This window comes from Equus caballus, chromosome 7 (assembly GCF_041296265.1).
Source record: "Equus caballus isolate H_3958 breed thoroughbred chromosome 7, TB-T2T, whole genome shotgun sequence".
Classification (NCBI taxonomy): domain Eukaryota; kingdom Metazoa; phylum Chordata; class Mammalia; order Perissodactyla; family Equidae; genus Equus; species Equus caballus.
In genome coordinates, this window is record NC_091690.1 from 55,034,889 (window position 1) to 55,062,884 (window position 27,996).

Genomic DNA, 27,996 nt, shown 5'->3' on the forward strand with positions numbered 1-27,996 from the left:
GGCGCTCCAGGCGGGAGCGGAGGCCGCCAGGGACCTCTCCCCCAGACCCGGGCTCTGCCACAGGGGCTCCGGACAGGCGGAAGAGAGCACCGGGAGGGTGGGGAGAAAAGAGCTGCCAATCCCTCCTGCCGCGAAGGACTCCGACATCCAGAAGAGGGCACATCTGGTCAGGGTCCTCTGCGAGGAACCACACCCAAGACCCTAGAAGAAAGCACGCCAAAGCCTGGAGCGCGCGCCTCCCCAGAGAGGGTCTCCCAAAGCACCTGAAAGCGTGCTCCGCCCGCATCACGCCCTGGAGCGGGAGCGGAAGGCGCAGGAGCTCTCCGGGTAGGGGGAGGGGGGCGTTAGCACACCTTGCCGCCATGAGAACGGCTCCAGGAGAACAGCACGATGGACCTGTCCGAAGGCTGGGCAGGACGCGGAGCCGCTGGAACTCTCCCCCGCCCCCCCCACCCCCCGTTGCTGGCGGGGAGCCCAGAATGGGGCAACTTGCTGAAATGGAGTGTAGTTCCTCGACTCCTTCATCCTAGGCTTCCCGTTCATCCCACCCGGCTCTCCCACTCTGAGAGATCTGCTTGAGAGCCACGAACGGGTCTGTTCAGGGAGACGCCGAAGGCCGGAGTGGCCAGCAGCTGTCTCCACAATACAGCCAAGGGTGGGGTGTGACCTCCCCCGTGCCCTTCGGGGTTGCGTGGAGACTGAGAAGGGGACCCACCCCGGCCAGGGCACTGCCCCTCAGCGATCAAGAGGATGGGCTTTTTCCGCTCGATTCCATGGCCCACCCCGGTCAGTCGCCTCTGAATGCTTCTAGTCCCTCCAGGTGTGGGATGATTTTCAGGGCGGTTTGGGCGACCGGGGCTGTGGGAACCTTACGAGAGGCGATCGAGGACATCTCCCTACAGACCAAGGGTCTCGCATCCAATGGCACTTTCAGACGGGATGCGCCGAAACCGTGAAACCCACACTGGCTTTCCAAGCCTGCCACGAAGAGAAAGGTGACCGTGACTCTTCATTCTGGGGGGAAACGGCAGTGCCCATGATCCTATTGGAACTTGAGTGTAATAAATCGATCTCGAAACGTGCTTGATTTTGGGGTGTGATCATTTCTCACGTCTGTTGGCTCGACAACTTGGAAGCACGTGGGGGCGCTGTTCTGTTTCCATCAGATTTGGCAGAACACACACGAGGAGAGGAAAGCCGGCAAGAGGGGAGGGGGTGGATTTCCAAAGGAGAAGGAAGCTGCGCCAACCCCGCAAAAGGCACACAGATGCGAGCTCCCCGCGCACGCCCTCACGCACGCCTCCCCCCCGCCAACACACACAAACACACACACACACAAACTCCTATGTAACACAGACATTCGCAGAGGCACGTTCACAAATCCCCGTAAAGTCTGCCTGAGCTCAGCCCCAAATTCCCCTCCGAAGTTCTCAAAGGGCAAGCGATTGCCTAGTGAAAGGACTCCTCCCTCGAGGCTCCGGCTCCCAGGAAAGGAACTCAGAGCCCCGCCTGGTCGGCAAGCGGGCTGGGACTCAAGCCAGAGAGTCCCCCCGGGTCCGGCGTGCATGTGGCTCCCCTTTCTTCTTCTCTTCCAAGCTCCCTAGTTTGGCAGAACTCTCGCTGGGACGGCCTTCCCAGAAATCCATTGATTGGTCCCCCGGAAGAATACCCTTCCGGTTGACCCTGAGAAGACCCCAGAAACAGGTCAGGTGAAGCACTTCCTGGCTGCAAGGAAGGGAGAGGGTCGAGCGGACAGGGAAGACGGCTGCCAGGCGAAGGCTGGACGATGGGGGCGGAGTCAGGGAGAGGGGCCAGTGGACGGATCTGGAAGGGATTGGGCGGACTCTGAAGCCAGCCCTCCTCGGGAGTCCTCCTCACACGTCCCCCCTGGCCGGCCCCTCCTCTTCTGGAGCCCAGGGCCAACCAATCCCATCCGACCTGGACGACGACGAGCCCCCTGGCTCCGCCCCCGCTGACCCCAGCTGCGGGCATTTCCCCCGGATCTCCAGCAGTCCCTGCCCTCCTCCAACCGCCTCAGGCCACGGGAACGCTTCCTCCAGAACTGAGTGCCCAGCTTTGGGACGGACACTGCTCGCGCAGGAGAGAGAGGGGATCCGTGAGCCGCCAGCTCCGATTTCCAGGTCGTAGCACCGGGACGAGGGTTTGCTTGGACAAAGGAGGCAGGAGCACCTTCCCGATGGATGGTTCCCGGCGCCCGAGGAGACCGCGGGAGTCCCGGACAGAATCGAAGGGCCGCAGAGTTGGAGACACCTGGTACGTTGGGGCGTGTGTGAGGGAGGACGAGGCGGGCTCCTCTGTGTGCCTAGGGGTGTGTGTGTGTGTGTGTGTGTGTGTGTGTGTGTGTCCGTGTGTGTGTGTGTGTGTGTTTGTGTGTGTGTGTGTTTGTGTGTGTGTGTGTGCGCGTGCGTGTTTCAGTGGATGGCACCAGGGGAGAGGAGAAGGGAGAAGCCGGGCCTCCCAGGAGGCTGGGCATTTGGAAGCTGAGGAAAGGGAGAATCGCTATGTCCAGAGGAATCCCTTCGGGGTGGGGAGGTTGGGAGGAGCCCTCAGGAGACGCGTCTCGGGTTTGCTCCCTCCTTGCTCTCTTCCTGTGCTCCGGCCTTACAATTCCCCATGCCGACACACTCTCTGTGGGGTCGTCTCCCTCCTCTGCGGGAAGGGAGAGGGGAGCAGAGGATCCGAGGGTTCCACCACCGTCTCACCCGGACGGGGGAGGGTTCCCTCCGTGTCCGCTGTTTTTCTTCTGGCCCTCAGCACCGCGCGTGGAATCCGGGGGCAGACAGGACTGTCCCCTGTGGAGCGCGGGCACCTCTTTCTGCAAAGTGCTCAGGCCCGAGGAGATGTCTCTCCTTCTCCTGTGGAGGAGCCCCGTCCAGAGGGCACTCTTTCCCGTGGGCACCGTCCCTGGTTCCCTCCCTATCGGCGGTGCAGGGGGGCTGGCGGTGGTGGGGGGGGTGAGGAGTGGGGGGGGTTGGGGCTGGGGGTGGTTGGGGGGGTGGGGCCTGGGGGTTTGGGGGGGGTGGGGTGGGGCTTTCCCCAGCGAGGGGGTGAGGGAGGACGCGGAGAGGCGGGTGTCGGGAGGCAAGCAGCACCCGGGGAGGAGCAGCTCTCCTTGGAAGGGAAGGACGCGTGCCTTGGCCCTGGGGCTCAGGGTGGGCGCGTGAGCGGGATGAGAAGGCGGGCTTTCAGGCGTGTGGGAAGTGGACCCCGGGTTCCTGCGTGCGAGGTCTGACCGTGTCCCTCCCTGTCCTGCAGCTCGGCCACCCCCGCCCCGCGGAAGGCGGCGAAACGGAGGCGGCAGGCGGAGCAGGATCCCCGCACAGGTAAGGCGCTTTCCTGCTTTCTCGAAGGAGTGGGCTGCTGGGGAGAAGGCGTGCCAGGGCTTCCGGAAAGGAACAGCTGCCTCCTCTGGAATGTCCCGGGCGGCTTCCTCGGTTCTTCCGGCCACCCGTCCCGCGGCCGGTCTGGGCCGAGTCCCGGGGCTCTCCGGGCTCACGCCCTCTGCTCTCAAGAACACCCTGCGGGAGCAGAGCATTCACCTCGCACCCTCCGCTCTCTCCGCAGGGGCAGAGCCAGCCGCAGTGCCAGGAGCTCCCTGCCCGGCTCCAGCGCGGGCCCCGGAAGCAGCCCAGGTGAGTGGGCGGGAGGGACTCTGGAGGCTGGCCAGAGGGCCGCTGCTGCCCGGGCTCCAGGCCCCCAGCCAAGCCCCGCAGATGACCCTCCAGCTGGCGCTCAGCCTGAGCAGGACCTCCACCGCCTGGGGGGTGGGGGGAGGTGGCCAGGCAGAGTTTCCCTCGGGGACGGGGCGGGGGCTGGCGGCTGGCAGCTCCCTCCCCAAGAGGCCTCTCGGAGGGCCCCTGGGTGCTGGAGAACTCAGAGCTTTCCTCCCGCAGGGGCCGCGGACGCCCAGCACGCAGAGGATGCAGATGGTCGTGGTGGTCCTGGAGCCGGGAACAGCCCTTGAGCTGCGCCTGGGTGCGGAAGTCCTGGTCCTGGCCCCCCACGCAGCCCTGCAGCTCACGCTCGGCAACCTGGCGCTCGTCGTCGTCCCTGCGCGCGTCCTGAGCTCTTCCGAGGCTCTGTGGTTCCCTGCCCACGCGCGCTGGCTCTGGCCCGGCCCGACCCAGGCCGCCTGGGCCATCAACGTGCAAGACGGATCCCTTTGCGCCCAGAGAGCGGAGCCCAGCGGAGCGCCCCCCGCGCCAGAGGACGGGGAGGCTAGGCGAGGCTGCCGGCCCCCCGCGGGACCCTGGGCCGGCGGAGTCCCGGGCCTCAGCCCCTCCTCCCCGCACACCCTCCTCCTCCAAGCTCTCCGCGGGGCCCCTGCCCGCCAGGGCTGCGGGCTCCCGCCCGAGCCCAGGGCCGGGCTGCGCCCTCTGCCGGCCGAGTTCAGCCTGGACCTCCGCGGCCTGGGGCCCCCGCCCAGCTCGGAGCTCAGACCTCTGCCTCCCTCCCCGAGTCCCAGTCCGCCGCCCAGAAGCTGCCGCGCGCCGCCCCGTCGCAGGCCCCCCGCCAAGGCCCGCAGGCGTCTCTTCCGAGGGGATTGACCGGCCGCGAGCGCCCACCCCACGCGCAAGAATTGGCGCCCGCCGTTCGGGAGCCGCGGACGCCTGCTCCTTCTAGGGTGTCTCCCTGAGGCGGGATCACTCTCTGCCGGGAACACCGCGCGGGCGGCTGGCGCTCCAGGCGGGAGCGGAGGCCGCCAGGGACCTCTCCCCCAGACCCGGGCTCTGCCACAGGGGCTCCGGACAGGCGGAAGAGAGCACCGGGAGGGTGGGGAGAAAAGAGCTGCCAATCCCTCCTGCCGCGAAGGACTCCGACATCCAGAAGAGGGCACATCTGGTCAGGGTCCTCTGCGAGGAACCACACCCAAGACCCTAGAAGAAAGCACGCCAAAGCCTGGAGCGCGCGCCTCCCCAGAGAGGGTCTCCCAAAGCACCTGAAAGCGTGCTCCGCCCGCATCACGCCCTGGAGCGGGAGCGGAAGGCGCAGGAGCTCTCCGGGTAGGGGGAGGGGGGCGTTAGCACACCTTGCCGCCATGAGAACGGCTCCAGGAGAACAGCACGATGGACCTGTCCGAAGGCTGGGCAGGACGCGGAGCCGCTGGAACTCTCCCCCGCCCCCCCCACCCCCCGTTGCTGGCGGGGAGCCCAGAATGGGGCAACTTGCTGAAATGGAGTGTAGTTCCTCGACTCCTTCATCCTAGGCTTCCCGTTCATCCCACCCGGCTCTCCCACTCTGAGAGATCTGCTTGAGAGCCACGAACGGGTCTGTTCAGGGAGACGCCGAAGGCCGGAGTGGCCAGCAGCTGTCTCCACAATACAGCCAAGGGTGGGGTGTGACCTCCCCCGTGCCCTTCGGGGTTGCGTGGAGACTGAGAAGGGGACCCACCCCGGCCAGGGCACTGCCCCTCAGCGATCAAGAGGATGGGCTTTTTCCGCTCGATTCCATGGCCCACCCCGGTCAGTCGCCTCTGAATGCTTCTAGTCCCTCCAGGTGTGGGATGATTTTCAGGGCGGTTTGGGCGACCGGGGCTGTGGGAACCTTACGAGAGGCGATCGAGGACATCTCCCTACAGACCAAGGGTCTCGCATCCAATGGCACTTTCAGACGGGATGCGCCGAAACCGTGAAACCCACACTGGCTTTCCAAGCCTGCCACGAAGAGAAAGGTGACCGTGACTCTTCATTCTGGGGGGAAACGGCAGTGCCCATGATCCTATTGGAACTTGAGTGTAATAAATCGATCTCGAAACGTGCTTGATTTTGGGGTGTGATCATTTCTCACGTCTGTTGGCTCGACAACTTGGAAGCACGTGGGGGCGCTGTTCTGTTTCCATCAGATTTGGCAGAACACACACGAGGAGAGGAAAGCCGGCAAGAGGGGAGGGGGTGGATTTCCAAAGGAGAAGGAAGCTGCGCCAACCCCGCAAAAGGCACACAGATGCGAGCTCCCCGCGCACGCCCTCACGCACGCCTCCCCCCCGCCAACACACACAAACACACACACACACAAACTCCTATGTAACACAGACATTCGCAGAGGCACGTTCACAAATCCCCGTAAAGTCTGCCTGAGCTCAGCCCCAAATTCCCCTCCGAAGTTCTCAAAGGGCAAGCGATTGCCTAGTGAAAGGACTCCTCCCTCGAGGCTCCGGCTCCCAGGAAAGGAACTCAGAGCCCCGCCTGGTCGGCAAGCGGGCTGGGACTCAAGCCAGAGAGTCCCCCCGGGTCCGGCGTGCATGTGGCTCCCCTTTCTTCTTCTCTTCCAAGCTCCCTAGTTTGGCAGAACTCTCGCTGGGACGGCCTTCCCAGAAATCCATTGATTGGTCCCCCGGAAGAATACCCTTCCGGTTGACCCTGAGAAGACCCCAGAAACAGGTCAGGTGAAGCACTTCCTGGCTGCAAGGAAGGGAGAGGGTCGAGCGGACAGGGAAGACGGCTGCCAGGCGAAGGCTGGACGATGGGGGCGGAGTCAGGGAGAGGGGCCAGTGGACGGATCTGGAAGGGATTGGGCGGACTCTGAAGCCAGCCCTCCTCGGGAGTCCTCCTCACACGTCCCCCCCTGGCCGGCCCCTCCTCTTCTGGAGCCCAGGGCCAACCAATCCCATCCGACCTGGACGACGAAGAGCCCCCTGGCTCCGCCCCCGCTGACCCCAGCTGCGGGCATTTCCCCCGGATCTCCAGCAGTCCCTGCCCTCCTCCAACCGCCTCAGGCCACGGGAACGCTTCCTCCAGAACTGAGTGCCCAGCTTTGGGACGGACACTGCTCGCGCAGGAGAGAGAGGGGATCCGTGAGCCGCCAGCTCCGATTTCCAGGTCGTAGCACCGGGACGAGGGTTTGCTTGGACAAAGGAGGCAGGAGCACCTTCCCGATGGATGGTTCCCGGCGCCCGAGGAGACCGCGGGAGTCCCGGACAGAATCGAAGGGCCGCAGAGTTGGAGACACCTGGTACGTTGGGGCGTGTGTGAGGGAGGACGAGGCGGGCTCCTCTGTGTGCCTAGGGGTGTGTGTGTGTGTGTGTGTGTGTGTGTGTGTGTCCGTGTTTGTGTGTGTGTGTGTTTGTGTGTGTGTGTGTGCGCGTGCGTGTTTCAGTGGATGGCACCAGGGGAGAGGAGAAGGGAGAAGCCGGGCCTCCCAGGAGGCTGGGCATTTGGAAGCTGAGGAAAGGGAGAATCGCTATGTCCAGAGGAATCCCTTCGGGGTGGGGAGGTTGGGAGGAGCCCTCAGGAGACGCGTCTCGGGTTTGCTCCCTCCTTGCTCTCTTCCTGTGCTCCGGCCTTACAATTCCCCATGCCGACACACTCTCTGTGGGGTCGTCTCCCTCCTCTGCGGGAAGGGAGAGGGGAGCAGAGGATCCGAGGGTTCCACCACCGTCTCACCCGGACGGGGGAGGGTTCCCTCCGTGTCCGCTGTTTTTCTTCTGGCCCTCAGCACCGCGCGTGGAATCCGGGGGCAGACAGGACTGTCCCCTGTGGAGCGCGGGCACCTCTTTCTGCAAAGTGCTCAGGCCCGAGGAGATGTCTCTCCTTCTCCTGTGGAGGAGCCCCGTCCAGAGGGCACTCTTTCCCGTGGGCACCGTCCCTGGTTCCCTCCCTATCGGCGGTGCAGGGGGGCTGGCGGTGGTGGGGGGGGTGAGGAGTGGGGGGGGTTGGGGCTGGGGGTGGTTGGGGGGGTGGGGCCTGGGGGTTTGGGGGGGGTGGGGTGGGGCTTTCCCCAGCGAGGGGGTGAGGGAGGACGCGGAGAGGCGGGTGTCGGGAGGCAAGCAGCACCCGGGGAGGAGCAGCTCTCCTTGGAAGGGAAGGACGCGTGCCTTGGCCCTGGGGCTCAGGGTGGGCGCGTGAGCGGGATGAGAAGGCGGGCTTTCAGGCGTGTGGGAAGTGGACCCCGGGTTCCTGCGTGCGAGGTCTGACCGTGTCCCTCCCTGTCCTGCAGCTCGGCCACCCCCGCCCCGCGGAAGGCGGCGAAACGGAGGCGGCAGGCGGAGCAGGATCCCCGCACAGGTAAGGCGCTTTCCTGCTTTCTCGAAGGAGTGGGCTGCTGGGGAGAAGGCGTGCCAGGGCTTCCGGAAAGGAACAGCTGCCTCCTCTGGAATGTCCCGGGCGGCTTCCTCGGTTCTTCCGGCCACCCGTCCCGCGGCCGGTCTGGGCCGAGTCCCGGGGCTCTCCGGGCTCACGCCCTCTGCTCTCAAGAACACCCTGCGGGAGCAGAGCATTCACCTCGCACCCTCCGCTCTCTCCGCAGGGGCAGAGCCAGCCGCAGTGCCAGGAGCTCCCTGCCCGGCTCCAGCGCGGGCCCCGGAAGCAGCCCAGGTGAGTGGGCGGGAGGGACTCTGGAGGCTGGCCAGAGGGCCGCTGCTGCCCGGGCTCCAGGCCCCCAGCCAAGCCCCGCAGATGACCCTCCAGCTGGCGCTCAGCCTGAGCAGGACCTCCACCGCCTGGGGGGTGGGGGGAGGTGGCCAGGCAGAGTTTCCCTCGGGGACGGGGCGGGGGCTGGCGGCTGGCAGCTCCCTCCCCAAGAGGCCTCTCGGAGGGCCCCTGGGTGCTGGAGAACTCAGAGCTTTCCTCCCGCAGGGGCCGCGGACGCCCAGCACGCAGAGGATGCAGATGGTCGTGGTGGTCCTGGAGCCGGGAACAGCCCTTGAGCTGCGCCTGGGTGCGGAAGTCCTGGTCCTGGCCCCCCACGCAGCCCTGCAGCTCACGCTCGGCAACCTGGCGCTCGTCGTCGTCCCTGCGCGCGTCCTGAGCTCTTCCGAGGCTCTGTGGTTCCCTGCCCACGCGCGCTGGCTCTGGCCCGGCCCGACCCAGGCCGCCTGGGCCATCAACGTGCAAGACGGATCCCTTTGCGCCCAGAGAGCGGAGCCCAGCGGAGCGCCCCCCGCGCCAGAGGACGGGGAGGCTAGGCGAGGCTGCCGGCCCCCCGCGGGACCCTGGGCCGGCGGAGTCCCGGGCCTCAGCCCCTCCTCCCCGCACACCCTCCTCCTCCAAGCTCTCCGCGGGGCCCCTGCCCGCCAGGGCTGCGGGCTCCCGCCCGAGCCCAGGGCCGGGCTGCGCCCTCTGCCGGCCGAGTTCAGCCTGGACCTCCGCGGCCTGGGGCCCCCGCCCAGCTCGGAGCTCAGACCTCTGCCTCCCTCCCCGAGTCCCAGTCCGCCGCCCAGAAGCTGCCGCGCGCCGCCCCGTCGCAGGCCCCCCGCCAAGGCCCGCAGGCGTCTCTTCCGAGGGGATTGACCGGCCGCGAGCGCCCACCCCACGCGCAAGAATTGGCGCCCGCCGTTCGGGAGCCGCGGACGCCTGCTCCTTCTAGGGTGTCTCCCTGAGGCGGGATCACTCTCTGCCGGGAACACCGCGCGGGCGGCTGGCGCTCCAGGCGGGAGCGGAGGCCGCCAGGGACCTCTCCCCCAGACCCGGGCTCTGCCACAGGGGCTCCGGACAGGCGGAAGAGAGCACCGGGAGGGTGGGGAGAAAAGAGCTGCCAATCCCTCCTGCCGCGAAGGACTCCGACATCCAGAAGAGGGCACATCTGGTCAGGGTCCTCTGCGAGGAACCACACCCAAGACCCTAGAAGAAAGCACGCCAAAGCCTGGAGCGCGCGCCTCCCCAGAGAGGGTCTCCCAAAGCACCTGAAAGCGTGCTCCGCCCGCATCACGCCCTGGAGCGGGAGCGGAAGGCGCAGGAGCTCTCCGGGTAGGGGGAGGGGGGCGTTAGCACACCTTGCCGCCATGAGAACGGCTCCAGGAGAACAGCACGATGGACCTGTCCGAAGGCTGGGCAGGACGCGGAGCCGCTGGAACTCTCCCCCGCCCCCCCCACCCCCCGTTGCTGGCGGGGAGCCCAGAATGGGGCAACTTGCTGAAATGGAGTGTAGTTCCTCGACTCCTTCATCCTAGGCTTCCCGTTCATCCCACCCGGCTCTCCCACTCTGAGAGATCTGCTTGAGAGCCACGAACGGGTCTGTTCAGGGAGACGCCGAAGGCCGGAGTGGCCAGCAGCTGTCTCCACAATACAGCCAAGGGTGGGGTGTGACCTCCCCCGTGCCCTTCGGGGTTGCGTGGAGACTGAGAAGGGGACCCACCCCGGCCAGGGCACTGCCCCTCAGCGATCAAGAGGATGGGCTTTTTCCGCTCGATTCCATGGCCCACCCCGGTCAGTCGCCTCTGAATGCTTCTAGTCCCTCCAGGTGTGGGATGATTTTCAGGGCGGTTTGGGCGACCGGGGCTGTGGGAACCTTACGAGAGGCGATCGAGGACATCTCCCTACAGACCAAGGGTCTCGCATCCAATGGCACTTTCAGACGGGATGCGCCGAAACCGTGAAACCCACACTGGCTTTCCAAGCCTGCCACGAAGAGAAAGGTGACCGTGACTCTTCATTCTGGGGGGAAACGGCAGTGCCCATGATCCTATTGGAACTTGAGTGTAATAAATCGATCTCGAAACGTGCTTGATTTTGGGGTGTGATCATTTCTCACGTCTGTTGGCTCGACAACTTGGAAGCACGTGGGGGCGCTGTTCTGTTTCCATCAGATTTGGCAGAACACACACGAGGAGAGGAAAGCCGGCAAGAGGGGAGGGGGTGGATTTCCAAAGGAGAAGGAAGCTGCGCCAACCCCGCAAAAGGCACACAGATGCGAGCTCCCCGCGCACGCCCTCACGCACGCCTCCCCCCCGCCAACACACACAAACACACACACACACAAACTCCTATGTAACACAGACATTCGCAGAGGCACGTTCACAAATCCCCGTAAAGTCTGCCTGAGCTCAGCCCCAAATTCCCCTCCGAAGTTCTCAAAGGGCAAGCGATTGCCTAGTGAAAGGACTCCTCCCTCGAGGCTCCGGCTCCCAGGAAAGGAACTCAGAGCCCCGCCTGGTCGGCAAGCGGGCTGGGACTCAAGCCAGAGAGTCCCCCCGGGTCCGGCGTGCATGTGGCTCCCCTTTCTTCTTCTCTTCCAAGCTCCCTAGTTTGGCAGAACTCTCGCTGGGACGGCCTTCCCAGAAATCCATTGATTGGTCCCCCGGAAGAATACCCTTCCGGTTGACCCTGAGAAGACCCCAGAAACAGGTCAGGTGAAGCACTTCCTGGCTGCAAGGAAGGGAGAGGGTCGAGCGGACAGGGAAGACGGCTGCCAGGCGAAGGCTGGACGATGGGGGCGGAGTCAGGGAGAGGGGCCAGTGGACGGATCTGGAAGGGATTGGGCGGACTCTGAAGCCAGCCCTCCTCGGGAGTCCTCCTCACACGTCCCCCCTGGCCGGCCCCTCCTCTTCTGGAGCCCAGGGCCAACCAATCCCATCCGACCTGGACGACGACGAGCCCCCTGGCTCCGCCCCCGCTGACCCCAGCTGCGGGCATTTCCCCCGGATCTCCAGCAGTCCCTGCCCTCCTCCAACCGCCTCAGGCCACGGGAACGCTTCCTCCAGAACTGAGTGCCCAGCTTTGGGACGGACACTGCTCGCGCAGGAGAGAGAGGGGATCCGTGAGCCGCCAGCTCCGATTTCCAGGTCGTAGCACCGGGACGAGGGTTTGCTTGGACAAAGGAGGCAGGAGCACCTTCCCGATGGATGGTTCCCGGCGCCCGAGGAGACCGCGGGAGTCCCGGACAGAATCGAAGGGCCGCAGAGTTGGAGACACCTGGTACGTTGGGGCGTGTGTGAGGGAGGACGAGGCGGGCTCCTCTGTGTGCCTAGGGGTGTGTGTGTGTGTGTGTGTGTGTGTGTGTGTGTGTGTGTGTCCGTGTGTGTGTTTGTGTGTGTTTGTGTGTGTATGTGTGCGCGTGCGTGTTTCAGTGGATGGCACCAGGGGAGAGGAGAAGGGAGAAGCCGGGCCTCCCAGGAGGCTGGGCATTTGGAAGCTGAGGAAAGGGAGAATCGCTATGTCCAGAGGAATCCCTTCGGGGTGGGGAGGTTGGGAGGAGCCCTCAGGAGACGCGTCTCGGGTTTGCTCCCTCCTTGCTCTCTTCCTGTGCTCCGGCCTTACAATTCCCCATGCCGACACACTCTCTGTGGGGTCGTCTCCCTCCTCTGCGGGAAGGGAGAGGGGAGCAGAGGATCCGAGGGTTCCACCACCGTCTCACCCGGACGGGGGAGGGTTCCCTCCGTGTCCGCTGTTTTTCTTCTGGCCCTCAGCACCGCGCGTGGAATCCGGGGGCAGACAGGACTGTCCCCTGTGGAGCGCGGGCACCTCTTTCTGCAAAGTGCTCAGGCCCGAGGAGATGTCTCTCCTTCTCCTGTGGAGGAGCCCCGTCCAGAGGGCACTCTTTCCCGTGGGCACCGTCCCTGGTTCCCTCCCTATCGGCGGTGCAGGGGGGCTGGCGGTGGTGGGGGGGGTGAGGAGTGGGGGGGGTTGGGGCTGGGGGTGGTTGGGGGGGTGGGGCCTGGGGGTTTGGGGGGGGTGGGGTGGGGCTTTCCCCAGCGAGGGGGTGAGGGAGGACGCGGAGAGGCGGGTGTCGGGAGGCAAGCAGCACCCGGGGAGGAGCAGCTCTCCTTGGAAGGGAAGGACGCGTGCCTTGGCCCTGGGGCTCAGGGTGGGCGCGTGAGCGGGATGAGAAGGCGGGCTTTCAGGCGTGTGGGAAGTGGACCCCGGGTTCCTGCGTGCGAGGTCTGACCGTGTCCCTCCCTGTCCTGCAGCTCGGCCACCCCCGCCCCGCGGAAGGCGGCGAAACGGAGGCGGCAGGCGGAGCAGGATCCCCGCACAGGTAAGGCGCTTTCCTGCTTTCTCGAAGGAGTGGGCTGCTGGGGAGAAGGCGTGCCAGGGCTTCCGGAAAGGAACAGCTGCCTCCTCTGGAATGTCCCGGGCGGCTTCCTCGGTTCTTCCGGCCACCCGTCCCGCGGCCGGTCTGGGCCGAGTCCCGGGGCTCTCCCGGCTCACGCCCTCTGCTCTCAAGAACACCCTGCGGGAGCAGAGCATTCACCTCGCACCCTCCGCTCTCTCCGCAGGGGCAGAGCCAGCCGCAGTGCCAGGAGCTCCCTGCCCGGCTCCAGCGCGGGCCCCGGAAGCAGCCCAGGTGAGTGGGCGGGAGGGACTCTGGAGGCTGGCCAGAGGGCCGCTGCTGCCCGGGCTCCAGGCCCCCAGCCAAGCCCCGCAGATGACCCTCCAGCTGGCGCTCAGCCTGAGCAGGACCTCCACCGCCTGGGGGGTGGGGGGAGGTGGCCAGGCAGAGTTTCCCTCGGGGACGGGGCGGGGGCTGGCGGCTGGCAGCTCCCTCCCCAAGAGGCCTCTCGGAGGGCCCCTGGGTGCTGGAGAACTCAGAGCTTTCCTCCCGCAGGGGCCGCGGACGCCCAGCACGCAGAGGATGCAGATGGTCGTGGTGGTCCTGGAGCCGGGAACAGCCCTTGAGCTGCGCCTGGGTGCGGAAGTCCTGGTCCTGGCCCCCCACGCAGCCCTGCAGCTCACGCTCGGCAACCTGGCGCTCGTCGTCGTCCCTGCGCGCGTCCTGAGCTCTTCCGAGGCTCTGTGGTTCCCTGCCCACGCGCGCTGGCTCTGGCCCGGCCCGACCCAGGCCGCCTGGGCCATCAACGTGCAAGACGGATCCCTTTGCGCCCAGAGAGCGGAGCCCAGCGGAGCGCCCCCCGCGCCAGAGGACGGGGAGGCTAGGCGAGGCTGCCGGCCCCCCGCGGGACCCTGGGCCGGCGGAGTCCCGGGCCTCAGCCCCTCCTCCCCGCACACCCTCCTCCTCCAAGCTCTCCGCGGGGCCCCTGCCCGCCAGGGCTGCGGGCTCCCGCCCGAGCCCAGGGCCGGGCTGCGCCCTCTGCCGGCCGAGTTCAGCCTGGACCTCCGCGGCCTGGGGCCCCCGCCCAGCTCGGAGCTCAGACCTCTGCCTCCCTCCCCGAGTCCCAGTCCGCCGCCCAGAAGCTGCCGCGCGCCGCCCCGTCGCAGGCCCCCCGCCAAGGCCCGCAGGCGTCTCTTCCGAGGGGATTGACCGGCCGCGAGCGCCCACCCCACGCGCAAGAATTGGCGCCCGCCGTTCGGGAGCCGCGGACGCCTGCTCCTTCTAGGGTGTCTCCCTGAGGCGGGATCACTCTCTGCCGGGAACACCGCGCGGGCGGCTGGCGCTCCAGGCGGGAGCGGAGGCCGCCAGGGACCTCTCCCCCAGACCCGGGCTCTGCCACAGGGGCTCCGGACAGGCGGAAGAGAGCACCGGGAGGGTGGGGAGAAAAGAGCTGCCAATCCCTCCTGCCGCGAAGGACTCCGACATCCAGAAGAGGGCACATCTGGTCAGGGTCCTCTGCGAGGAACCACACCCAAGACCCTAGAAGAAAGCACGCCAAAGCCTGGAGCGCGCGCCTCCCCAGAGAGGGTCTCCCAAAGCACCTGAAAGCGTGCTCCGCCCGCATCACGCCCTGGAGCGGGAGCGGAAGGCGCAGGAGCTCTCCGGGTAGGGGGAGGGGGGCGTTAGCACACCTTGCCGCCATGAGAACGGCTCCAGGAGAACAGCACGATGGACCTGTCCGAAGGCTGGGCAGGACGCGGAGCCGCTGGAACTCTCCCCCGCCCCCCCCACCCCCCGTTGCTGGCGGGGAGCCCAGAATGGGGCAACTTGCTGAAATGGAGTGTAGTTCCTCGACTCCTTCATCCTAGGCTTCCCGTTCATCCCACCCGGCTCTCCCACTCTGAGAGATCTGCTTGAGAGCCACGAACGGGTCTGTTCAGGGAGACGCCGAAGGCCGGAGTGGCCAGCAGCTGTCTCCACAATACAGCCAAGGGTGGGGTGTGACCTCCCCCGTGCCCTTCGGGGTTGCGTGGAGACTGAGAAGGGGACCCACCCCGGCCAGGGCACTGCCCCTCAGCGATCAAGAGGATGGGCTTTTTCCGCTCGATTCCATGGCCCACCCCGGTCAGTCGCCTCTGAATGCTTCTAGTCCCTCCAGGTGTGGGATGATTTTCAGGGCGGTTTGGGCGACCGGGGCTGTGGGAACCTTACGAGAGGCGATCGAGGACATCTCCCTACAGACCAAGGGTCTCGCATCCAATGGCACTTTCAGACGGGATGCGCCGAAACCGTGAAACCCACACTGGCTTTCCAAGCCTGCCACGAAGAGAAAGGTGACCGTGACTCTTCATTCTGGGGGGAAACGGCAGTGCCCATGATCCTATTGGAACTTGAGTGTAATAAATCGATCTCGAAACGTGCTTGATTTTGGGGTGTGATCATTTCTCACGTCTGTTGGCTCGACAACTTGGAAGCACGTGGGGGCGCTGTTCTGTTTCCATCAGATTTGGCAGAACACACACGAGGAGAGGAAAGCCGGCAAGAGGGGAGGGGGTGGATTTCCAAAGGAGAAGGAAGCTGCGCCAACCCCGCAAAAGGCACACAGATGCGAGCTCCCCGCGCACGCCCTCACGCACGCCTCCCCCCCGCCAACACACACAAACACACACACACACAAACTCCTATGTAACACAGACATTCGCAGAGGCACGTTCACAAATCCCCGTAAAGTCTGCCTGAGCTCAGCCCCAAATTCCCCTCCGAAGTTCTCAAAGGGCAAGCGATTGCCTAGTGAAAGGACTCCTCCCTCGAGGCTCCGGCTCCCAGGAAAGGAACTCAGAGCCCCGCCTGGTCGGCAAGCGGGCTGGGACTCAAGCCAGAGAGTCCCCCCGGGTCCGGCGTGCATGTGGCTCCCCTTTCTTCTTCTCTTCCAAGCTCCCTAGTTTGGCAGAACTCTCGCTGGGACGGCCTTCCCAGAAATCCATTGATTGGTCCCCCGGAAGAATACCCTTCCGGTTGACCCTGAGAAGACCCCAGAAACAGGTCAGGTGAAGCACTTCCTGGCTGCAAGGAAGGGAGAGGGTCGAGCGGACAGGGAAGACGGCTGCCAGGCGAAGGCTGGACGATGGGGGCGGAGTCAGGGAGAGGGGCCAGTGGACGGATCTGGAAGGGATTGGGCGGACTCTGAAGCCAGCCCTCCTCGGGAGTCCTCCTCACACGTCCCCCCTGGCCGGCCCCTCCTCTTCTGGAGCCCAGGGCCAACCAATCCCATCCGACCTGGACGACGACGAGCCCCCTGGCTCCGCCCCCGCTGACCCCAGCTGCGGGCATTTCCCCCGGATCTCCAGCAGTCCCTGCCCTCCTCCAACCGCCTCAGGCCACGGGAACGCTTCCTCCAGAACTGAGTGCCCAGCTTTGGGACGGACACTGCTCGCGCAGGAGAGAGAGGGGATCCGTGAGCCGCCAGCTCCGATTTCCAGGTCGTAGCACCGGGACGAGGGTTTGCTTGGACAAAGGAGGCAGGAGCACCTTCCCGATGGATGGTTCCCGGCGCCCGAGGAGACCGCGGGAGTCCCGGACAGAATCGAAGGGCCGCAGAGTTGGAGACACCTGGTACGTTGGGGCGTGTGTGAGGGAGGACGAGGCGGGCTCCTCTGTGTGCCTAGGGGTGTGTGTGTGTGTGTGTGTGTGTGTGTGTGTGTGTGTGTGTCCGTGTGTGTGTTTGTGTGTGTTTGTGTGTGTATGTGTGCGCGTGCGTGTTTCAGTGGATGGCACCAGGGGAGAGGAGAAGGGAGAAGCCGGGCCTCCCAGGAGGCTGGGCATTTGGAAGCTGAGGAAAGGGAGAATCGCTATGTCCAGAGGAATCCCTTCGGGGTGGGGAGGTTGGGAGGAGCCCTCAGGAGACGCGTCTCGGGTTTGCTCCCTCCTTGCTCTCTTCCTGTGCTCCGGCCTTACAATTCCCCATGCCGACACACTCTCTGTGGGGTCGTCTCCCTCCTCTGCGGGAAGGGAGAGGGGAGCAGAGGATCCGAGGGTTCCACCACCGTCTCACCCGGACGGGGGAGGGTTCCCTCCGTGTCCGCTGTTTTTCTTCTGGCCCTCAGCACCGCGCGTGGAATCCGGGGGCAGACAGGACTGTCCCCTGTGGAGCGCGGGCACCTCTTTCTGCAAAGTGCTCAGGCCCGAGGAGATGTCTCTCCTTCTCCTGTGGAGGAGCCCCGTCCAGAGGGCACTCTTTCCCGTGGGCACCGTCCCTGGTTCCCTCCCTATCGGCGGTGCAGGGGGGCTGGCGGTGGTGGGGGGGGTGAGGAGTGGGGGGGGTTGGGGCTGGGGGTGGTTGGGGGGGTGGGGCCTGGGGGTTTGGGGGGGGTGGGGTGGGGCTTTCCCCAGCGAGGGGGTGAGGGAGGACGCGGAGAGGCGGGTGTCGGGAGGCAAGCAGCACCCGGGGAGGAGCAGCTCTCCTTGGAAGGGAAGGACGCGTGCCTTGGCCCTGGGGCTCAGGGTGGGCGCGTGAGCGGGATGAGAAGGCGGGCTTTCAGGCGTGTGGGAAGTGGACCCCGGGTTCCTGCGTGCGAGGTCTGACCGTGTCCCTCCCTGTCCTGCAGCTCGGCCACCCCCGCCCCGCGGAAGGCGGCGAAACGGAGGCGGCAGGCGGAGCAGGATCCCCGCACAGGTAAGGCGCTTTCCTGCTTTCTCGAAGGAGTGGGCTGCTGGGGAGAAGGCGTGCCAGGGCTTCCGGAAAGGAACAGCTGCCTCCTCTGGAATGTCCCGGGCGGCTTCCTCGGTTCTTCCGGCCACCCGTCCCGCGGCCGGTCTGGGCCGAGTCCCGGGGCTCTCCCGGCTCACGCCCTCTGCTCTCAAGAACACCCTGCGGGAGCAGAGCATTCACCTCGCACCCTCCGCTCTCTCCGCAGGGGCAGAGCCAGCCGCAGTGCCAGGAGCTCCCTGCCCGGCTCCAGCGCGGGCCCCGGAAGCAGCCCAGGTGAGTGGGCGGGAGGGACTCTGGAGGCTGGCCAGAGGGCCGCTGCTGCCCGGGCTCCAGGCCCCCAGCCAAGCCCCGCAGATGACCCTCCAGCTGGCGCTCAGCCTGAGCAGGACCTCCACCGCCTGGGGGGTGGGGGGAGGTGGCCAGGCAGAGTTTCCCTCGGGGACGGGGCGGGGGCTGGCGGCTGGCAGCTCCCTCCCCAAGAGGCCTCTCGGAGGGCCCCTGGGTGCTGGAGAACTCAGAGCTTTCCTCCCGCAGGGGCCGCGGACGCCCAGCACGCAGAGGATGCAGATGGTCGTGGTGGTCCTGGAGCCGGGAACAGCCCTTGAGCTGCGCCTGGGTGCGGAAGTCCTGGTCCTGGCCCCCCACGCAGCCCTGCAGCTCACGCTCGGCAACCTGGCGCTCGTCGTCGTCCCTGCGCGCGTCCTGAGCTCTTCCGAGGCTCTGTGGTTCCCTGCCCACGCGCGCTGGCTCTGGCCCGGCCCGACCCAGGCCGCCTGGGCCATCAACGTGCAAGACGGATCCCTTTGCGCCCAGAGAGCGGAGCCCAGCGGAGCGCCCCCCGCGCCAGAGGACGGGGAGGCTAGGCGAGGCTGCCGGCCCCCCGCGGGACCCTGGGCCGGCGGAGTCCCGGGCCTCAGCCCCTCCTCCCCGCACACCCTCCTCCTCCAAGCTCTCCGCGGGGCCCCTGCCCGCCAGGGCTGCGGGCTCCCGCCCGAGCCCAGGGCCGGGCTGCGCCCTCTGCCGGCCGAGTTCAGCCTGGACCTCCGCGGCCTGGGGCCCCCGCCCAGCTCGGAGCTCAGACCTCTGCCTCCCTCCCCGAGTCCCAGTCCGCCGCCCAGAAGCTGCCGCGCGCCGCCCCGTCGCAGGCCCCCCGCCAAGGCCCGCAGGCGTCTCTTCCGAGGGGATTGACCGGCCGCGAGCGCCCACCCCACGCGCAAGAATTGGCGCCCGCCGTTCGGGAGCCGCGGACGCCTGCTCCTTCTAGGGTGTCTCCCTGAGGCGGGATCACTCTCTGCCGGGAACACCGCGCGGGCGGCTGGCGCTCCAGGCGGGAGCGGAGGCCGCCAGGGACCTCTCCCCCAGACCCGGGCTCTGCCACAGGGGCTCCGGACAGGCGGAAGAGAGCACCGGGAGGGTGGGGAGAAAAGAGCTGCCAATCCCTCCTGCCGCGAAGGACTCCGACATCCAGAAGAGGGCACATCTGGTCAGGGTCCTCTGCGAGGAACCACACCCAAGACCCTAGAAGAAAGCACGCCAAAGCCTGGAGCGCGCGCCTCCCCAGAGAGGGTCTCCCAAAGCACCTGAAAGCGTGCTCCGCCCGCATCACGCCCTGGAGCGGGAGCGGAAGGCGCAGGAGCTCTCCGGGTAGGGGGAGGGGGGCGTTAGCACACCTTGCCGCCATGAGAACGGCTCCAGGAGAACAGCACGATGGACCTGTCCGAAGGCTGGGCAGGACGCGGAGCCGCTGGAACTCTCCCCCGCCCCCCCACCCCCCGTTGCTGGCGGGGAGCCCAGAATGGGGCAACTTGCTGAAATGGAGTGTAGTTCCTCGACTCCTTCATCCTAGGCTTCCCGTTCATCCCACCCGGCTCTCCCACTCTGAGAGATCTGCTTGAGAGCCACGAACGGGTCTGTTCAGGGAGACGCCGAAGGCCGGGGTGGCCAGCAGCTGTCTCCACAATACAGCCAAGGGTGGGGTGTGACCTCCCCCGTGCCCTTCGGGGTTGCGTGGAGACTGAGAAGGGGACCCACCCCGGCCAGGGCACTGCCCCTCAGCGATCAAGAGGATGGGCTTTTTCCGCTCGATTCCATGGCCCACCCCGGTCAGTCGCCTCTGAATGCTTCTAGTCCCTCCAGGTGTGGGATGATTTTCAGGGCGGTTTGGGCGACCGGGGCTGTGGGAACCTTACGAGAGGCGATCGAGGACATCTCCCTACAGACCAAGGGTCTCGCATCCAATGGCACTTTCAGACGGGATGCGCCGAAACCGTGAAACCCACACTGGCTTTCCAAGCCTGCCACGAAGAGAAAGGTGACCGTGACTCTTCATTCTGGGGGGAAACGGCAGTGCCCATGATCCTATTGGAACTTGAGTGTAATAAATCGATCTCGAAACGTGCTTGATTTTGGGGTGTGATCATTTCTCACGTCTGTTGGCTCGACAACTTGGAAGCACGTGGGGGCGCTGTTCTGTTTCCATCAGATTTGGCAGAACACACACGAGGAGAGGAAAGCCGGCAAGAGGGGAGGGGGTGGATTTCCAAAGGAGAAGGAAGCTGCGCCAACCCCGCAAAAGGCACACAGATGCGAGCTCCCCGCGCACGCCCTCACGCACGCCTCCCCCCCGCCAACACACACAAACACACACACACACAAACTCCTATGTAACACAGACATTCGCAGAGGCACGTTCACAAATCCCCGTAAAGTCTGCCTGAGCTCAGCCCCAAATTCCCCTCCGAAGTTCTCAAAGGGCAAGCGATTGCCTAGTGAAAGGACTCCTCCCTCGAGGCTCCGGCTCCCAGGAAAGGAACTCAGAGCCCCGCCTGGTCGGCAAGCGGGCTGGGACTCAAGCCAGAGAGTCCCCCCGGGTCCGGCGTGCATGTGGCTCCCCTTTCTTCTTCTCTTCCAAGCTCCCTAGTTTGGCAGAACTCTCGCTGGGACGGCCTTCCCAGAAATCCATTGATTGGTCCCCCGGAAGAATACCCTTCCGGTTGACCCTGAGAAGACCCCAGAAACAGGTCAGGTGAAGCACTTCCTGGCTGCAAGGAAGGGAGAGGGTCGAGCGGACAGGGAAGACGGCTGCCAGGCGACGGCTGGACGATGGGGGCGGAGTCAGGGAGAGGGGCCAGTGGACGGATCTGGAAGGGATTGGGCGGACTCTGAAGCCAGCCCTCCTCGGGAGTCCTCCTCACACGTCCCCCCTGGCCGGCCCCTCCTCTTCTGGAGCCCAGGGCCAACCCCTGGCTCCGCCCCCGCTGACCCCAGCTGCGGGCATTTCCCCCGGATCTCCAGCAGTCCCTGCCCTCCTCCAACCGCCTCAGGCCACGGGAACGCTTCCTCCAGAACTGAGTGCCCAGCTTTGGGACGGACACTGCTCGCGCAGGAGAGAGAGGGGATCCGTGAGCCGCCAGCTCCGATTTCCAGGTCGTAGCACCGGGACGAGGGTTTGCTTGGACAAAGGAGGCAGGAGCACCTTCCCGATGGATGGTTCCCGGCGCCCGAGGAGACCGCGGGAGTCCCGGACAGAATCGAAGGGCCGCAGAGTTGGAGACACCTGGTACGTTGGGGCGTGTGTGAGGGAGGACGAGGCGGGCTCCTCTGTGTGCCTAGGGGTGTGTGTGTGTGTGTGTGTGTGTGTGTGTGTGTGTGTCCGTGTGTGTGTGTGTGTGTGTGTTTGTGTGTGTGTGTGTGCGCGTGCGTGTTTCAGTGGATGGCACCAGGGGAGAGGAGAAGGGAGAAGCCGGGCCTCCCAGGAGGCTGGGCATTTGGAAGCTGAGGAAAGGGAGAATCGCTATGTCCAGAGGAATCCCTTCGGGGTGGGGAGGTTGGGAGGAGCCCTCAGGAGACGCGTCTCGGGTTTGCTCCCTCCTTGCTCTCTTCCTGTGCTCCGGCCTTACAATTCCCCATGCCGACACACTCTCTGTGGGGTCGTCTCCCTCCTCTGCGGGAAGGGAGAGGGGAGCAGAGGATCCGAGGGTTCCACCACCGTCTCACCCGGACGGGGGAGGGTTCCCTCCGTGTCCGCTGTTTTTCTTCTGGCCCTCAGCACCGCGCGTGGAATCCGGGGGCAGACAGGACTGTCCCCTGTGGAGCGCGGGCACCTCTTTCTGCAAAGTGCTCAGGCCCGAGGAGATGTCTCTCCTTCTCCTGTGGAGGAGCCCCGTCCAGAGGGCACTCTTTCCCGTGGGCACCGTCCCTGGTTCCCTCCCTATCGGCGGTGCAGGGGGGCTGGCGGTGGTGGGGGGGGTGAGGAGTGGGGGGGGTTGGGGCTGGGGGTGGTTGGGGGGGTGGGGCCTGGGGGTTTGGGGGGGGTGGGGTGGGGCTTTCCCCAGCGAGGGGGTGAGGGAGGACGCGGAGAGGCGGGTGTCGGGAGGCAAGCAGCACCCGGGGAGGAGCAGCTCTCCTTGGAAGGGAAGGACGCGTGCCTTGGCCCTGGGGCTCAGGGTGGGCGCGTGAGCGGGATGAGAAGGCGGGCTTTCAGGCGTGTGGGAAGTGGACCCCGGGTTCCTGCGTGCGAGGTCTGACCGTGTCCCTCCCTGTCCTGCAGCTCGGCCACCCCCGCCCCGCGGAAGGCGGCGAAACGGAGGCGGCAGGCGGAGCAGGATCCCCGCACAGGTAAGGCGCTTTCCTGCTTTCTCGAAGGAGTGGGCTGCTGGGGAGAAGGCGTGCCAGGGCTTCCGGAAAGGAACAGCTGCCTCCTCTGGAATGTCCCGGGCGGCTTCCTCGGTTCTTCCGGCCACCCGTCCCGCGGCCGGTCTGGGCCGAGTCCCGGGGCTCTCCGGGCTCACGCCCTCTGCTCTCAAGAACACCCTGCGGGAGCAGAGCATTCACCTCGCACCCTCCGCTCTCTCCGCAGGGGCAGAGCCAGCCGCAGTGCCAGGAGCTCCCTGCCCGGCTCCAGCGCGGGCCCCGGAAGCAGCCCAGGTGAGTGGGCGGGAGGGACTCTGGAGGCTGGCCAGAGGGCCGCTGCTGCCCGGGCTCCAGGCCCCCAGCCAAGCCCCGCAGATGACCCTCCAGCTGGCGCTCAGCCTGAGCAGGACCTCCACCGCCTGGGGGGTGGGGGGAGGTGGCCAGGCAGAGTTTCCCTCGGGGACGGGGCGGGGGCTGGCGGCTGGCAGCTCCCTCCCCAAGAGGCCTCTCGGAGGGCCCCTGGGTGCTGGAGAACTCAGAGCTTTCCTCCCGCAGGGGCCGCGGACGCCCAGCACGCAGAGGATGCAGATGGTCGTGGTGGTCCTGGAGCCGGGAACAGCCCTTGAGCTGCGCCTGGGTGCGGAAGTCCTGGTCCTGGCCCCCCACGCAGCCCTGCAGCTCACGCTCGGCAACCTGGCGCTCGTCGTCGTCCCTGCGCGCGTCCTGAGCTCTTCCGAGGCTCTGTGGTTCCCTGCCCACGCGCGCTGGCTCTGGCCCGGCCCGACCCAGGCCGCCTGGGCCATCAACGTGCAAGACGGATCCCTTTGCGCCCAGAGAGCGGAGCCCAGCGGAGCGCCCCCCGCGCCAGAGGACGGGGAGGCTAGGCGAGGCTGCCGGCCCCCCGCGGGACCCTGGGCCGGCGGAGTCCCGGGCCTCAGCCCCTCCTCCCCGCACACCCTCCTCCTCCAAGCTCTCCGCGGGGCCCCTGCCCGCCAGGGCTGCGGGCTCCCGCCCGAGCCCAGGGCCGGGCTGCGCCCTCTGCCGGCCGAGTTCAGCCTGGACCTCCGCGGCCTGGGGCCCCCGCCCAGCTCGGAGCTCAGACCTCTGCCTCCCTCCCCGAGTCCCAGTCCGCCGCCCAGAAGCTGCCGCGCGCCGCCCCGTCGCAGGCCCCCCGCCAAGGCCCGCAGGCGTCTCTTCCGAGGGGATTGACCGGCCGCGAGCGCCCACCCCACGCGCAAGAATTGGCGCCCGCCGTTCGGGAGCCGCGGACGCCTGCTCCTTCTAGGGTGTCTCCCTGAGGCGGGATCACTCTCTGCCGGGAACACCGCGCGGGCGGCTGGCGCTCCAGGCGGGAGCGGAGGCCGCCAGGGACCTCTCCCCCAGACCCGGGCTCTGCCACAGGGGCTCCGGACAGGCGGAAGAGAGCACCGGGAGGGTGGGGAGAAAAGAGCTGCCAATCCCTCCTGCCGCGAAGGACTCCGACATCCAGAAGAGGGCACATCTGGTCAGGGTCCTCTGCGAGGAACCACACCCAAGACCCTAGAAGAAAGCACGCCAAAGCCTGGAGCGCGCGCCTCCCCAGAGAGGGTCTCCCAAAGCACCTGAAAGCGTGCTCCGCCCGCATCACGCCCTGGAGCGGGAGCGGAAGGCGCAGGAGCTCTCCGGGTAGGGGGAGGGGGGCGTTAGCACACCTTGCCGCCATGAGAACGGCTCCAGGAGAACAGCACGATGGACCTGTCCGAAGGCTGGGCAGGACGCGGAGCCGCTGGAACTCTCCCCCGCCCCCCCCACCCCCCGTTGCTGGCGGGGAGCCCAGAATGGGGCAACTTGCTGAAATGGAGTGTAGTTCCTCGACTCCTTCATCCTAGGCTTCCCGTTCATCCCACCCGGCTCTCCCACTCTGAGAGATCTGCTTGAGAGCCACGAACGGGTCTGTTCAGGGAGACGCCGAAGGCCGGGGTGGCCAGCAGCTGTCTCCACAATACAGCCAAGGGTGGGGTGTGACCTCCCCCGTGCCCTTCGGGGTTGCGTGGAGACTGAGAAGGGGACCCACCCCGGCCAGGGCACTGCCCCTCAGCGATCAAGAGGATGGGCTTTTTCCGCTCGATTCCATGGCCCACCCCGGTCAGTCGCCTCTGAATGCTTCTAGTCCCTCCAGGTGTGGGATGATTTTCAGGGCGGTTTGGGCGACCGGGGCTGTGGGAACCTTACGAGAGGCGATCGAGGACATCTCCCTACAGACCAAGGGTCTCGCATCCAATGGCACTTTCAGACGGGATGCGCCGAAACCGTGAAACCCACACTGGCTTTCCAAGCCTGCCACGAAGAGAAAGGTGACCGTGACTCTTCATTCTGGGGGGAAACGGCAGTGCCCATGATCCTATTGGAACTTGAGTGTAATAAATCGATCTCGAAACGTGCTTGATTTTGGGGTGTGATCATTTCTCACGTCTGTTGGCTCGACAACTTGGAAGCACGTGGGGGCGCTGTTCTGTTTCCATCAGATTTGGCAGAACACACACGAGGAGAGGAAAGCCGGCAAGAGGGGAGGGGGTGGATTTCCAAAGGAGAAGGAAGCTGCGCCAACCCCGCAAAAGGCACACAGATGCGAGCTCCCCGCGCACGCCCTCACGCACGCCTCCCCCCCGCCAACACACACAAACACACACACACACAAACTCCTATGTAACACAGACATTCGCAGAGGCACGTTCACAAATCCCCGTAAAGTCTGCCTGAGCTCAGCCCCAAATTCCCCTCCGAAGTTCTCAAAGGGCAAGCGATTGCCTAGTGAAAGGACTCCTCCCTCGAGGCTCCGGCTCCCAGGAAAGGAACTCAGAGCCCCGCCTGGTCGGCAAGCGGGCTGGGACTCAAGCCAGAGAGTCCCCCCGGGTCCGGCGTGCATGTGGCTCCCCTTTCTTCTTCTCTTCCAAGCTCCCTAGTTTGGCAGAACTCTCGCTGGGACGGCCTTCCCAGAAATCCATTGATTGGTCCCCCGGAAGAATACCCTTCCGGTTGACCCTGAGAAGACCCCAGAAACAGGTCAGGTGAAGCACTTCCTGGCTGCAAGGAAGGGAGAGGGTCGAGCGGACAGGGAAGACGGCTGCCAGGCGACGGCTGGACGATGGGGGCGGAGTCAGGGAGAGGGGCCGGTGGACGGATCTGGAAGGGATTGGGCGGACTCTGAAGCCAGCCCTCCTCGGGAGTCCTCCTCACACGTCCCCCCTGGCCGGCCCCTCCTCTTCTGGAGCCCAGGGCCAACCAATCCCATCCGACCTGGACGACGACGAGCCCCCTGGCTCCGCCCCCGCTGACCCCAGCTGCGGGCATTTCCCCCGGATCTCCAGCAGTCCCTGCCCTCCTCCAACCGCCTCAGGCCACGGGAACGCTTCCTCCAGAACTGAGTGCCCAGCTTTGGGACGGACACTGCTCGCGCAGGAGAGAGAGGGGATCCGTGAGCCGCCAGCTCCGATTTCCAGGTCGTAGCACCGGGACGAGGGTTTGCTTGGACAAAGGAGGCAGGAGCACCTTCCCGATGGATGGTTCCCGGCGCCCGAGGAGACCGCGGGAGTCCCGGACAGAATCGAAGGGCCGCAGAGTTGGAGACACCTGGTACGTTGGGGCGTGTGTGAGGGAGGACGAGGCGGGCTCCTCTGTGTGCCTAGGGGTGTGTGTGTGTGTGTGTGTGTGTGTGTGTGTGTGTGTGTGTCCGTGTGTGTGTTTGTGTGTGTTTGTGTGTGTGTGTGTGCGCGTGCGTGTTTCAGTGGATGGCACCAGGGGAGAGGAGAAGGGAGAAGCCGGGCCTCCCAGGAGGCTGGGCATTTGGAAGCTGAGGAAAGGGAGAATCGCTATGTCCAGAGGAATCCCTTCGGGGTGGGGAGGTTGGGAGGAGCCCTCAGGAGACGCGTCTCGGGTTTGCTCCCTCCTTGCTCTCTTCCTGTGCTCCGGCCTTACAATTCCCCATGCCGACACACTCTCTGTGGGGTCGTCTCCCTCCTCTGCGGGAAGGGAGAGGGGAGCAGAGGATCCGAGGGTTCCACCACCGTCTCACCCGGACGGGGGAGGGTTCCCTCCGTGTCCGCTGTTTTTCTTCTGGCCCTCAGCACCGCGCGTGGAATCCGGGGGCAGACAGGACTGTCCCCTGTGGAGCGCGGGCACCTCTTTCTGCAAAGTGCTCAGGCCCGAGGAGATGTCTCTCCTTCTCCTGTGGAGGAGCCCCGTCCAGAGGGCACTCTTTCCCGTGGGCACCGTCCCTGGTTCCCTCCCTATCGGCGGTGCAGGGGGGCTGGCGGTGGTGGGGGGGGTGAGGAGTGGGGGGGGTTGGGGCTGGGGGTGGTTGGGGGGGTGGGGCCTGGGGGTTTGGGGGGGGTGGGGTGGGGCTTTCCCCAGCGAGGGGGTGAGGGAGGACGCGGAGAGGCGGGTGTCGGGAGGCAAGCAGCACCCGGGGAGGAGCAGCTCTCCTTGGAAGGGAAGGACGCGTGCCTTGGCCCTGGGGCTCAGGGTGGGCGCGTGAGCGGGATGAGAAGGCGGGCTTTCAGGCGTGTGGGAAGTGGACCCCGGGTTCCTGCGTGCGAGGTCTGACCGTGTCCCTCCCTGTCCTGCAGCTCGGCCACCCCCGCCCCGCGGAAGGCGGCGAAACGGAGGCGGCAGGCGGAGCAGGATCCCCGCACAGGTAAGGCGCTTTCCTGCTTTCTCGAAGGAGTGGGCTGCTGGGGAGAAGGCGTGCCAGGGCTTCCGGAAAGGAACAGCTGCCTCCTCTGGAATGTCCCGGGCGGCTTCCTCGGTTCTTCCGGCCACCCGTCCCGCGGCCGGTCTGGGCCGAGTCCCGGGGCTCTCCGGGCTCACGCCCTCTGCTCTCAAGAACACCCTGCGGGAGCAGAGCATTCACCTCGCACCCTCCGCTCTCTCCGCAGGGGCAGAGCCAGCCGCAGTGCCAGGAGCTCCCTGCCCGGCTCCAGCGCGGGCCCCGGAAGCAGCCCAGGTGAGTGGGCGGGAGGGACTCTGGAGGCTGGCCAGAGGGCCGCTGCTGCCCGGGCTCCAGGCCCCCAGCCAAGCCCCGCAGATGACCCTCCAGCTGGCGCTCAGCCTGAGCAGGACCTCCACCGCCTGGGGGGTGGGGGGAGGTGGCCAGGCAGAGTTTCCCTCGGGGACGGGGCGGGGGCTGGCGGCTGGCAGCTCCCTCCCCAAGAGGCCTCTCGGAGGGCCCCTGGGTGCTGGAGAACTCAGAGCTTTCCTCCCGCAGGGGCCGCGGACGCCCAGCACGCAGAGGATGCAGATGGTCGTGGTGGTCCTGGAGCCGGGAACAGCCCTTGAGCTGCGCCTGGGTGCGGAAGTCCTGGTCCTGGCCCCCCACGCAGCCCTGCAGCTCACGCTCGGCAACCTGGCGCTCGTCGTCGTCCCTGCGCGCGTCCTGAGCTCTTCCGAGGCTCTGTGGTTCCCTGCCCACGCGCGCTGGCTCTGGCCCGGCCCGACCCAGGCCGCCTGGGCCATCAACGTGCAAGACGGATCCCTTTGCGCCCAGAGAGCGGAGCCCAGCGGAGCGCCCCCCGCGCCAGAGGACGGGGAGGCTAGGCGAGGCTGCCGGCCCCCCGCGGGACCCTGGGCCGGCGGAGTCCCGGGCCTCAGCCCCTCCTCCCCGCACACCCTCCTCCTCCAAGCTCTCCGCGGGGCCCCTGCCCGCCAGGGCTGCGGGCTCCCGCCCGAGCCCAGGGCCGGGCTGCGCCCTCTGCCGGCCGAGTTCAGCCTGGACCTCCGCGGCCTGGGGCCCCCGCCCAGCTCGGAGCTCAGACCTCTGCCTCCCTCCCCGAGTCCCAGTCCGCCGCCCAGAAGCTGCCGCGCGCCGCCCCGTCGCAGGCCCCCCGCCAAGGCCCGCAGGCGTCTCTTCCGAGGGGATTGACCGGCCGCGAGCGCCCACCCCACGCGCAAGAATT

The 27,996-nt window shown here is 66.6% G+C and overlaps 6 protein-coding genes across 6 annotated transcripts; all 6 read left to right on the forward strand.

Moving 5' to 3' along the window:
- The first annotated feature begins 2,197 nt into the window (after window positions 1-2,197).
- LOC138925249 (proline-rich protein 23D1-like) lies at window positions 2,198-4,568 on the forward strand. Its single transcript, XM_070275011.1, has 4 exons — window positions 2,198-2,274; window positions 3,277-3,344; window positions 3,586-3,653; window positions 3,915-4,568. Exons 1-4 carry the CDS (start codon window positions 2,198-2,200, stop codon window positions 4,566-4,568), a joined length of 867 nt encoding a protein of 288 aa, XP_070131112.1.
- Window positions 4,569-6,895: 2,327 nt separating this feature from the next.
- On the forward strand, window positions 6,896-9,248 carry LOC106783395 (proline-rich protein 23D1-like). The gene is made up of 4 exons (XM_070275012.1): window positions 6,896-6,972; window positions 7,957-8,024; window positions 8,266-8,333; window positions 8,595-9,248. The coding sequence occupies exons 1-4, from the start codon at window positions 6,896-6,898 to the stop codon at window positions 9,246-9,248; spliced, it is 867 nt and encodes a 288-aa protein (XP_070131113.1).
- A 2,326-nt stretch (window positions 9,249-11,574) lies between these two features.
- Window positions 11,575-13,935, forward strand: LOC138925250 (proline-rich protein 23D1-like). Its single transcript, XM_070275013.1, has 4 exons — window positions 11,575-11,651; window positions 12,644-12,711; window positions 12,953-13,020; window positions 13,282-13,935. The coding sequence occupies exons 1-4, from the start codon at window positions 11,575-11,577 to the stop codon at window positions 13,933-13,935; spliced, it is 867 nt and encodes a 288-aa protein (XP_070131114.1).
- A 2,326-nt stretch (window positions 13,936-16,261) lies between these two features.
- LOC138925251 (proline-rich protein 23D1-like) lies at window positions 16,262-18,622 on the forward strand. The gene is made up of 4 exons (XM_070275014.1): window positions 16,262-16,338; window positions 17,331-17,398; window positions 17,640-17,707; window positions 17,969-18,622. The coding sequence occupies exons 1-4, from the start codon at window positions 16,262-16,264 to the stop codon at window positions 18,620-18,622; spliced, it is 867 nt and encodes a 288-aa protein (XP_070131115.1).
- Window positions 18,623-20,916: 2,294 nt separating this feature from the next.
- On the forward strand, window positions 20,917-23,275 carry LOC138925252 (proline-rich protein 23D1-like). The gene is made up of 4 exons (XM_070275015.1): window positions 20,917-20,993; window positions 21,984-22,051; window positions 22,293-22,360; window positions 22,622-23,275. The coding sequence occupies exons 1-4, from the start codon at window positions 20,917-20,919 to the stop codon at window positions 23,273-23,275; spliced, it is 867 nt and encodes a 288-aa protein (XP_070131116.1).
- Window positions 23,276-25,601: 2,326 nt separating this feature from the next.
- LOC138925253 (proline-rich protein 23D1-like) lies at window positions 25,602-27,962 on the forward strand. Its single transcript, XM_070275017.1, has 4 exons — window positions 25,602-25,678; window positions 26,671-26,738; window positions 26,980-27,047; window positions 27,309-27,962. Exons 1-4 carry the CDS (start codon window positions 25,602-25,604, stop codon window positions 27,960-27,962), a joined length of 867 nt encoding a protein of 288 aa, XP_070131118.1.
- Window positions 27,963-27,996: the final 34 nt, after the last annotated feature.